Raw genomic sequence first — 12,331 nt, 5'->3', positions numbered from 1 at the left:
TATAATTTTCTAGGAAATGTGAGCAAGTCCATTCCACTACAGGTTGGAAACCTCCCATCACCAGTGACAGAGAGGGAGGACTGATGGCCAAAGCGATTAAGACTGGGCTGGTTTAACCCCAGAAACAGCTGACCTGACAAGGGCTAGCTCTTGAATCCCAGACTGATGGCTGGGAATCCAGCATGGGACTGATAAAGACCCCCTGAGTGTGGGTGTCAGTGAGGAGGCCCAGGAAATCTATTGAGCCTTATGTAGTAGATCAGTATGTATCCCGGGTATACAAATGGACTTTGGACTCCCATCCAACAATGTGAGATGCACTCTCACCCTGAACTCTTGGGGGAGGGTCTAGGTACTGCCCTGGATGAAATGACAGACTATGGACACCCCCATAGATGGCCACAACCTCCCTGGGGAGATGAGGGGTTATTGGGGTGGTTGGGGGGAGTGCACGGAAGGAGGGGGAGGGAAACGGAGAGGGACCTGGAATTGACATGTGAAGCAACCTTGTTTCTAATTTAAATATAATTTAAAATAAAATAATAAAAAATATATATAGACATAAAAAACATCAAACCAACAGTATAAAGAGAAAACAAGGTGCGTATGGAGGGAGGCAACGTAAGGGCGCTCGGCGAGCCTGTCTCTCCTGGAATGAAAGGAAACAACCCCAGGCGGCTGAGCTCCGCTCTTCAGCAGTGCTGGAGAACCGACGCCCGCCTTCCTCTTCTCCCTCGTGGGCGCTGTCCTCCCGTTGCTCGCCCGTGGGCCACGCTGATACCAGCCATTGAATGAGTTCTCGAGTTGGTTCTCGAATGTCCTCCTTGGTTGTCCAGGCGATTTTCTACGTCGGTGCTTCGCAGCATCTTGAAAAACCAGAAATGCATTCATTGTTTCAGCTGTCATTTCTTGAGGCTTAAAGTCGCATTCTATAAGCAGTTTAAAAATCATGTCAAGCTCAGTTGAACAGAAAAAAGGGTCTACAAGACAGCGCAAATGTGGCTTTTGTAAGTCAAATAGAGACAAGGAGTGTGGACAGTTACTAATATCTGAAAACCAGAAGGTGGCAGCACATCATAAGTGCATGCTTTTTTCATCTGCTTTGGTGTCATCACATTCCAATAATGAGAGTCTTGGTGGATTTTCTATTGAAGATGTCCAAAAGGAAATTAAAAGGGGCACAAAGCTGATGTGTTCTTTGTGCCATTGTCCTGGAGCAACAATCGGCTGTGATGTGAAAACATGCCACAGGACATACCACTACCACTGCGCACTCCATGATAAAGCTCAGATCCGAGAGAAACCTTCGCAAGGCATTTACATGGTTTATTGTCGAAAACACAAGAAAACTGCACATAATTCTGAAGCTGATTTAGAAGAAACTTTTAATGAACATGAACTGGAGCCGTCATCTCCAAAGACTAAGAAGAAAGGTCGCAAAGGAAGACCAAGAAAAACTAATTTTAAAGGGTTGGCAGGAGATACCAGATCTACATCCTCCCATGGAACAGACGAAATGGAAAGTAGTTCCTACCGAGATAGGTCTCCACACAGGAGCAGTCCTAATGACACCAGACCTAAATGCGGATTTTGCCATGTAGGGGAGGAAGAAAATGAAGCGAGAGGGAAGTTGCATATATTTAATGCCAAGAAGGCAGCCGCACATTATAAGTGCATGTTGTTTTCTTCTGGTACTGTTCAGCTCACAACAACATCAAGAGCAGAATTTGGAGATTTTGATATTAAAACTGTACTTCAGGAGATTAAACAAGGAAAAAGGATGAAATGTACACTTTGCAGTCAGCCTGGTGCTACTATTGGATGTGAAATAAAAGCCTGTGTTAAAACCTACCATTACCACTGTGGTGTACAAGACAAAGCAAAATACATTGAAAATATGTCACGAGGAATTTACAAACTCTATTGTAAAAATCATAGCGGAAATGATGAGCGAGATGAAGAAGATGAGGAACGAGAAAGTAAAAGCCGGGCAAGAGTAGCGATTGATCAGCAACTAACCCAGCAGCAGCTTAATGGAAACTAGGTTTGTGGCACAGGAGAGAGTTAGAAATCTGAGAATAAGACATCTGTAACTCCTCTGCTTTTTTCACTCTTTTCTAAAATATTAAAGGGTTTGTAACTTTTTACTGCCCAACTCTTAGATTCTTCATGGAACTGCCTAAAAACACCTTGTTTGTTATCTGACCCTTCACTAGACCGCCCAATTTGACATTCTTGATATTACGTAGCTGTAGTCCGCAGTTTCTGGGAAGCAATGGAAACACTATTAACCCTGTGTATACTGTCAGCAGTTAAAGCAGACCTTGAATAAAGTAACTGTATTTCTGGACTGAACAGAGTTCTACTATTTAGAGTGTTTAAGTTTGTAGTGGATCCATGCTCAAAGGAAACCGGAAGCAAGTTGTACTTCAAGATGCAAACACGCCTCCGGTGGCAGCACCTGGTAACTTGTGAACTTTTTTTTCCACACTCAAGCAATGGAAACTACAAATGGAAAGAACCTTATTTTTGTCTTGGCTTTGACAGCACATGTTAAATGTTTCTTCTGGGAACCATGCTGAAGCCTTCCTATGGTCCTTTTTAGAGTTGTTCTCGCTGGCCAGCATGGACTCTGGGCAACTGGTGATGAGAAGCTCTGAGCTCTAGTGCATCTGCCCAAATTCTCTTGACAGTACACCTTTCTGTGCTGCCCAGAGAGCTTCTGGCAAAATAATGGAATCCTATCAAGATCCAAATAATGTCTGCCAGCAGCAGACTGAACCTCTTTGAGGTTAAAGAGGTTACCAGTGTGCTAAGGACTTTGAACATCACGTCTGAAGCCAGTTCCTCTCAAGTGCCCTGTTGTGTGGAATGCTTCACACAATATCAGGAGATATTAGTGTATCAGGAGATATTATGTGCTAACAGAGCAAAAAGAGAGAAAAGAAAAAAACCATCTGCGAGTAGAACAGTATTTATTTTTGATTTTGTGACCACTATTTCAGAAACTTTATTTAATGCTTTCAGCCATCGGTTTGCTTACATATTGGATAGGCGTTTGTGCCCTGCTTTCTTCTAAGGGCTCGGAAGGGTTTTCTTAATCACCAAATTTCTAGAAAGAATCTCCACTGGCGTCTCTTGCTAGTGGCACTCTTCCACTTACCTGCTGAAGCACATTTATATATTTCTTAATGGCAAAACCAAAAAACTAGTTGTGGTCTGCCTAATATTACCATAGCACCTCAGTATGAAAGGTAGGGATTCTGAGTTCTGAATTAATTAGTTAACCTACCACAATGAACCAGATTTGCAAATAAGAAACAACATACTAACTTGACTATACATTGATCTATTCTGCAGCTGGTTGAACAGCATTTTTAAATGTAACAGGTGGAAAATTACACTGTGCTTATTGACTGAATTTTTAAACTGCTAGTCCCTTAAGATCATGTTTGTTGAAGTGTGTATTTACACATTTCCTTAAATCAAGGGACTCAATGCTTGCTTTATTTAACCATGTTTTATTGTTACTTTAGAAGGAAACTAGCTTTAGTAGTGGATTGCCTTGTACGTCTTCTCCTTTCGCTCTTAATATGCCATGATGTGTATGTGATTACTTTCAAGGTTCATCATGACTTGAAGTGCAAGGACAGATCTCAGTTTGTTTACCAATCGATGTGACTTTTTCCAAAGGATCTGTACTTTATTTCCTTACAACAGCTTGAAAACATTATTTTTTAAATCTTTAAATCACTGTGTCTAGGTAATTTTTACATTGTGTGCCATAGAACTTGCCCATGGAGAAGTAGAGCTCCTTCATTTTTGGACAACTACTGTAATGATTTTTTAAAGAAAAATGGAAGGTGCCAGGGGTAATTCTGGCCAGTCAATAATTATATACAGGACTTCAAATACTCTAGCTGTCAGCTGATGGATTTGATATGTAGTAACTGTTTGACTTTGTATGGGTTTCTTCAGCCCTTTCTCTGCCACTAGCAACCAGAAAAGCACTTTACATTTTGGTTGGTTACATAGGTGGCTGACTACCTGTTTTTCTCACTGTGGTGTGATTGGCTAAATAACCTTCATTTAAAACTGAAGTCACATTTAAAACTCATGTTTGGGTGTCAACTTCCAATATTTTGATTCTTTGTTCCTGTTTTCCTTCTATGCTGAGTAAAAGTGCCTTACAATGTAAAAATTGTACAGTACTTATGTTCCCAAGTAGCATCTTCATCACCTGGCTAGCAATTACATTGTGGTATTACTATTTAGATAAATTGACCTCAGCAGTGTATTTACTGTACATCTCTTAAGTCCTTAACTGTAGTTTTAATAAGCATGACATTCTTTGGTAAATATATGGCATTTACATCAATCCCAAAAATACTGCCATTGCTGTCTAATGCGTATTTTAGCCTGAATTTTTGATGTGTCTTTTTTCTCGTTTTTCTTTGTTTTATTCTTTTTTCATTATTAATACTAAAATGTGTAATCTTTGCAAGCGTATATTGAAGATTATTCTGGAGCATTTATTGCCTTACCAGAAATGTTAGTAGGAAATGTTCTTTAGAGTAGAAGGGTAGACTTGCGTTTCTATACTTTAATAAATTCCTGGGGGGAGGGGGGAGTTTTACTTTCATCTCATTGTTTAAAAACCCACACCTGAAGTAAATTTCATTTCCAGGATCAGCAGTCTCCAACTTGAGGTGGTACTTGTTCGGTATACACTACTCAAGATACTAACAGAGTAACATGATCTAGAGATATGCTATTGAATCGAATCTATGTACTTGAACAAATGTGTGAATCTCGAATATCTCAAAGCAGAAGTGGTGTAGAATGTTGTTGCTTTTTGAAGAAGCACTGAAGTTAGACCAAGGCACAGTTTTGTTTTAACAGACATCTAAGTTCATTGTAAAGATAAGGAATGCGTCATGGGTCAAAAATCAAACATTCCTCACATGTTATGTATATTTTGTTCCTGTTATATTGGCTTTACTTTCAAAATTGTAGTTTGTAGTATTAGTTTCCTTTTATTGGTATTCTTGCATATACTATTCGTTCAATAAATGAGTTTTGAATTTCAAAAAAAAGAGAAAACAGTAAGAGAACGTAAAGAAAAAGCCAAGTAACATATAAAGTCAGACCCACCTGAATTACACCTGCCTTCTCAATGGAAACTATGAAAGTACATTATTCAGGAAAGATATCCTACAAACACTAAGGGAACAAGGATGCCAGCCCAGACTACTATATCTAGCAAATCCTTCAATTCCCATAGATGGAGAAAACAAAATATTCCATGACAAAGCCAGATTTAAACAATACGTATCCATGAATCCAGCTCTACAGAAAGTACTGGAAGGAAAACCTAGACCAATGAAGATAACTACACTCACAAAGATACAGGCAATAGATAATCCCACTTTGCCAAACACCAAAAGAAAAAGGGAGGAGAACCTACAAACAATAACTCCACTACCAATAAATCAAACACAAACAAGAATCATCAATCATTGGTCATTAATATCCCTCAATGTTAATGGTTTCAACTTGCCTATAAAAAGACACAGGCTAGCAAAATGGATATGAAGACAGAACCCATCCTTCTGCTGCATACAAGAAACATAATCTCAATGTCAAAGACTTTCCAAAGATTTTCCAATCAAACGGAAACAAGAAACAAGCAGGTGTAGCAATTGTAATATCTAACAAACTAGATTTCAAATTAAAATCAAGCAAAATACATGAAGAAGGACATATTCATCAAAGGAAAAGTCCATCAAGATGAAGTCTCAATTTTGAACATCTATGCCACAAATACAAAGGCACACACATTCCTGAAAGAAACGTTACTAAAGCTCGAATCGCACATAAAATCTCACACACTAGTATTAGGAGACTTCAACAATCCGCTCTCACTGCAGAACAGGACCTCTAGACAGAAACTTAACAAAGAAAAAAAAAGAACTAATAGAAGTTGTGACCCAACAGGGTTTAATAGACATCTATAAAACATCCCACCCAAACACAAAGGGATATGTCTCAGTGCCACATTCAACCTTCTCTAAAATTGACCACATAATAGGAAACATAGCAAACCTCCCCAGATACTAAAAAACTGGAATAACCCCATGTATCTTATCAGACCACCATGCATTACAATTAGAATTCAACAATAACAGAAGTCGCAGAAAACATACATACTCATGAAAATTGAACCATGCACAACTGCACCAACCCTGGGTAAAGGAAGAAATAAAAAAAGAAATTGAAGACTTCCTGGAATTCAATGAGACGGAAGACACAACATACCCAAACTTATGGGACAATCTGACAGCAGTGCTGAGAGGAAAGTTCATAGCACTAAGTGCCCACAGGAAGAAACTGGAGAACAGTCATTCTAGAGAATTAATAGCACAGCTGAATGCTCTAGAACAAAAAGAAGCAAACTCACCCAGGCAGAGTAGACGCCAGGAAATAATCAAATTGAGGACTGAAAACAATCAAGTTGAAATCAGGAAATATTGAAAAGAATCAAGGAAACAAAGAGGTGGTTCTTTGAGAAAACAACAAGATAGACAAACCTTTTTCCAAACTAACCAAAAGACAGAGAGCGAGCATTCTAATTAACAAAATCAGAAGTGAAAAGGGGGAAATATCAACAGACACTGAGAAAATCCAGAGAATCATCAGGGCATACTTTGAAAAATCTATACTCCACAAAATTCAAAAATTTAAAGGAAATGGACAATTTCCTGGATAGATATCATTTGCCAAACTAAAGTAATAACAGATAAACAATCTAAACAGACCTATAACCATTAATGAAATAGAAGCAGTCATCAAAAGTCTCCCAACCAAAATAAGCTCAGGCCCAGATGGCTTCAGTGCAGACTTTTACACGAAATTCAGAGAAGAGCTAATTCCAATACTCCTCAAAGTATTGCACACAATAGAAACAGAAGTCTCACTGTCAAACTGTTTTTACCTTGATACCCATGCCACAGGAAGACACAACTAAGAAAGAGAACTATAGACCAATTTCCCTCATGAACATCGATGCAAAAATACTCAATAAGATACTAGCAAATTGGATTCAAGAACACATCAGAAAAATCATCCACCATGATCAATTAGGCTTCATTCCAGGAATGCAGGGATCGTTCAACATTAGAAAATCTATCAATGTAATGCACCATATAAACAAACTGCAAAAGAAAACCACATGATCATCTCACTAGATGCTGAAAAACCCTTTGACAGAATCCAGCACCCCGTCATGATAAAGGTCCTAGAGAGACCAGGGATAACAGTAACATACCTGAAGATAATAAAAGCAATATACAGTAAACCAACAGCTAACATTAAACTAAATGGAGAGAAACTCGAAGCAAATCCTCTAAAATCAGAACAAGACAAGACTATCCACTCTCTCCATATCTCTTCAATATTGTACTTGAAGTTCTAGCTAGTGCAATAAGACAACAAAAGGAGATCAAGAGGATACAAATAAGAAAAAAAGAAGTCAAGTTTCCACTATCTGCAGATGATATGATGGTTTACATAAGTGACCCTAAAAACTCTGCAAGGGAACTCCTAGAGCTGATAAACACCTTCAGCAAAGTGGCAGGATACAGGGTTAACTCCAAAAAATCAGTGGCCCTTAGGCATATATCCAAAAGATGCCCATTCATACAATAAGGATATTTGTTCCACTATGTTCATAGCAGCATTATTTGTAATAGCCAGAACTTGGAAGCAAACTAGATGCCCCTCAACCGAAGAGTGCATAGAGAAAATGTGGTACAGTTACACAATGGAGTACTATTCAGCAGAAAAAAAAAACAATGGAATCCTGATATTTGCAGGCAAATGGATGACACTAGAAGAAACCATCCTTAGCGAGGTAACCCAGTCACAAAAAGAGAAAAATGGCATATACTCCATCATATATGGATTTTAGACATAGATCTGGGGAGTGCCATCTTACAATCCCAGGGCCAGAGAGTCTGGGAAACAGAACCTTCATTCAGTGGCTGATGGAAGACGAGGCAGACTCCCACGGCTAACCACTGAGCTGAACTCAAGAAAGTCAGTATCAGAGAGGGAGGACTGATGACCAAAGGGATTAAGGCTGGGCTGGTTTAACCCCCAGAAACAGCTGACCTGACAAGGGTTACCTCTTGAATCCCAAGCTGATGGCTGGGAATCCAGCATAGGACTGATCAAGACTCCCTGAATGTGGCTGTCAGTGAGGAGTCCTAGGTAATCTATTGAGCCTTGGGCAGTAGATCAGTATTTAACCTGGGTATACAAATGGACTTTGGACTCCCATCCTACAATGAGAGACACACTCTCACCCTGAACTCTTGGGGGAGGGTCTAGGCCCTGCCCTGGATGAAATGACAGACTATGGACACCCCCATAAAGGGCTTCAACCTTCCTGGGGAAATGAGGGCATATTGGGGGTGTTGGTGGGAGGGGGTGGGAGGGGGGAGGGAAAGGAAGTGGGACCTGGAATTGACATGTAATTCAAACTTGTTTCTAATTTAAATTTTAATTTAAAAATAAATACAAAAATCAGTGGTCCATTTATATACAGATGACGAAGTGGCTGAGAATGAAATCAGAGAAACATCACCCTTTATAATAGCCATGTTGGTATAATGTTAACCAAGAAAGTGAAAGACCTGTATATCAAGAACTGCGTGTCTTTAAAGAAAGATATCAAAGAGAATACAAGAAAATGGAAAGATCCCCCATGCTCTTAGATTGGTAGGATCAACATAATAAAAATGGCAATCTTTCCAAAAGCTTTCTAGAGATTCAATGCAATCCCTATCAAAATACCAGCACACTTCTTCACAGAACTTGAAAGAACAATAATCAACTTTATATGGAAAAACAGAAGGCCCAGGATAGCCATAACAACCCTATACAATAAAGGAACCTCAGGAGGCATCACCATACCGGATTTCAAGCTCTGTTATAGAGCTATAGCCCTGATAACAGCTTGGTATTGGCACAAAAATAGACAGGTAGACCAATGGAACTGAATTGAAAACGCTGATTTTAACCCACACCCCTATGAACACATGATTTTTGACAAAGAAGCTAAAACTATACAATGGAAAAAAGAAAGCATCTTCAACAAATGGTGCTGGCATAACTGGGTACTGGTATGCAGAAGACTGCAGATAGATCCATGGCTATTGCCTTGTACAAACTTAAGTCAAATGGATTAAAGATCTCAATATAAATTCAACCACACTGAAACCCTTAGAAGAAAAAGTGGGAGATTCTCTTCATCGAGTTGGTACAGGAGACCACTTCCTGAACACAACACCAGTGGCACAGACACTGAGATCGACAATTAAAAAATGGGACCTCCTGAAACTAAGAAGCTTCTATAAGGCAAAGGACACAGTCAACAAGACAAAAAGGCAGTCCACAGAATGGGAAAAGACATTCACTGACCCCACATCTGACAGAGGGCTGATCTCCAAAACTTACAAAGAAGTCAAGAAGCAAGTCTCCAAAACACCAAGGGATCCAATTAAAAGGTGGGGTACAGAACTAAATAGAGAATTCTCAATAGAGAAGGCCAAAATGGCCAAGAGACACTTAAGAAAGTGTTCAACATCCTTAGCCATCAGGGAAATGCAAATCAAAACAACTTTGAGATACCATCTTACTCCTGTCAGAATGGCTAAAATCAAAAAGCCCAAAGATAATTTATGCTGGAGAGGATGTGGAGAGAGGGGAACACTCCCCCACTGCTGGTGGGAATGCCAACTCGTACAGCCACTTTGGATATCAGTATGGAGATTCCTCAGGAAAATGGGAATTAATCCGCCACAAGATCCAGCAATTCCACTCTTAGGCATGTATCCAAAAGAGGCAAATTCATACAACAAGGGCATCTTCTCCCCTATGTTCATAGCAGCATTATTTGTAATAGCCAGAACCTGTAAGCAACCTAGATGCCCCTCAACTGAACAGTGGGTAGTGAAACTGTGGTACATTTACACAATGGAGTATTAATCAGCAGAAAAAAACAATGGAATCTTGAAATTTGCAGGTAAATGGATGGCACTAGAAGAAACCCTTCTGAGTTAGATAACCCAGTCACAAAAAGACAAACATGGTAGGTACTCACTCATATATGGATTTTAGACATAGAGTAAAGGATTACCAGAAATCTGGCACTAGGTTAATGTCCAGAGATCTACAAGGTTGATCCCAACTAACAATCTAAGCAATAGTGGAGAGGCTACATTAAATGCCCTTCCCCAATAATGAGATTGATGACTAACTTATATGCCATCCTAGAGCCTTCATCCAGTAGCTAATGCAAGCAGAACCAAACACCCAAAGCTAAACACTGAGCTAAACTCCTGGAATCCAGTTGCAGAGAGAGAGGAGTGATGAGCAAAGGGGTCAAGACCATTTTGGAGAGACCCACAGAAACATCTGACTTGAACAAAAGGGAGCTCATGAACCCCAGACTGATAGCTGGGAAACCAGCATAGGACCGACCCAGACATCCTGAATATGGATGTCAGTTAGGAGACTTGGACAATCTATGGAGTCTCTATCAGTGTATCAGTATTTATCCCTAGTATACAAATGGACTTTGGGAGCCCCCCTCACATATAAGGATACTCTCTCAGCCTAGACACATGGGGCAGAGCCTAGGCCCTGCTCCAAATGATATGACAGATTTTGAAGATCCCCCATGGAAGGCTTCACCCTCCCTGGGAAGCAGGAAGAGGATGGCATAGAGGCCTGGTGGGGGACAGGGGAGGAGGGGATGAAGAGGAACCTGGAATTGACATGTAAAACAAGCTTGTTTCTGATTACTTTTTTTACAGGGAAGAAAAGAAATATCTCTTCAAGTTGCTGATCAGAGAAGTCAAAACTGTATAGGCTATTGTCATTGCCCTTGGTTGACTCCCAAAGGTTGAATTCCCTGTTGCTGAAGACACCATGTACTTCAGACACAGTACTCAAAGGAATCAAGCTATCTGACCTGAATATCTTCTTCCTGAGTACTAACTTTCACAGTACCAGAAGGTGTGTGCAAGTTGCCAAAGGGAGGAAAGAAATCAGTAATCATACCCAGCTGTTATGCCTATGAACCACAACAATTTCCAGCATTGCAAGATATTCCTAAAGGTATAATAGTGGAACTCATTTCTGGCAGTAACCAACAATTCTCTCATTAGATTTAAGACCTGCTCAAAAGGAAAAGCACACCTAGTACTGAAAACCTGTGCAACCACCCAAACCAAGTGAGGCCATAGATACTAAAGGGACCAATCATTGCCACCTTACTAGACTAACATACTTCCTAGTTGTATTCTAAATACTTATGCTTATATCCACACTAAGCATAGCTCTCACCCTTTATCAAAGCTTTCTCATAGCAGTAGGAGACCATCACAGGCATCCAAGACCAGCTGCAATGTAGACAAACAACCAATCACAAGATGCCAAGCCCCAACAGATACATCTACAACACAACCTCTGCAACTAAGGCTCAGGGAAAATATGCAAAGAGGTGTGGAAAGATTGTAAGAGGCAGATATTTATTCAGGAAGTCTGCTTCAAGACTATGTCTGCTAAAAGTGGCAGGAAAGCTACCCTTGTGATGCTGCAACCATACTGGTGCCTAAATAAGACCCAAATGACAACGGACATGCTAACATGGAAGGAGGAAATCTCATAGGGACCCATGCCTAGAAAAGGAACTACAGGCAACTAAGGACTGCTGAGAGAGAATTCACCTTCCCCAGTTATGAACCCCTAATTGGTATTACAGTATCTAGTTTTCAGGCCTTAAATAATATGCATATAGGCAACCTGCTAAATGGAGCCAATGTGTTATATCTATACATGCATTCATACTACAAGTTTATTAACATCACTAACTAAAGAAAAAGAGGCCATGAGTTTGAAAGGATATAAAAGGGGCTTGGGAGAGGCTGGAGGTACAAGGAACTAGAGGGGTTGAAGATAGGAAAGGGAAGGGAAAAATGATGTAATTTTGATTTAAAAATTTTAAATAGGAAAAAAGCAACAGGCATTGAGGCTTCCATCTGAGTTCAGTTTCACAGCATGTGAGGCCGTGAGTCATCATCTGAGGGACAACCCCATTCTCTGTAAAGAGGTGAAAACACTTCTACATCATGAGCTCATACTGGGGCTAGGAGAGAAAATACCTGCTAAACTCAATCATCTTCTGGTTTTGACCCAGATATGAGCTGGATATGTTTTCCGAGTAGAAACCTTAATAAGCATTTCCCTAAATTCCAAACCCTGA

General features: G+C 40.0%; 1 protein-coding gene across 1 annotated transcript; it reads left to right on the top strand.

The window, feature by feature from the left end:
- Positions 1-909: 909 nt before the first annotated feature.
- On the top strand, positions 910-2,156 carry LOC121138071 (PHD finger protein 6-like). The gene has a single exon (XM_040740887.1). It carries the CDS (start codon positions 950-952, stop codon positions 2,042-2,044), a length of 1,095 nt encoding a protein of 364 aa, XP_040596821.1. The 5' UTR covers positions 910-949; the 3' UTR covers positions 2,045-2,156.
- Positions 2,157-12,331: the final 10,175 nt, after the last annotated feature.

This window comes from Mesocricetus auratus, unplaced genomic scaffold (assembly GCF_017639785.1).
Source record: "Mesocricetus auratus isolate SY011 unplaced genomic scaffold, BCM_Maur_2.0 contig_8590_pilon_obj, whole genome shotgun sequence".
NCBI classification, from domain to species: Eukaryota; Metazoa; Chordata; class Mammalia; order Rodentia; family Cricetidae; genus Mesocricetus; species Mesocricetus auratus.
Note: the sequence above shows the minus strand (reverse complement) of the source record. Positions and strands in the feature narration are given on the sequence as shown.

Coding starts and splice junctions, on each gene's coding strand:
- LOC121138071 (XM_040740887.1), top strand. CDS start 950: ATGTCAAGCTCAGTTGAACAGAAAAAAGGGTCTACAAGACAGCGCAAA.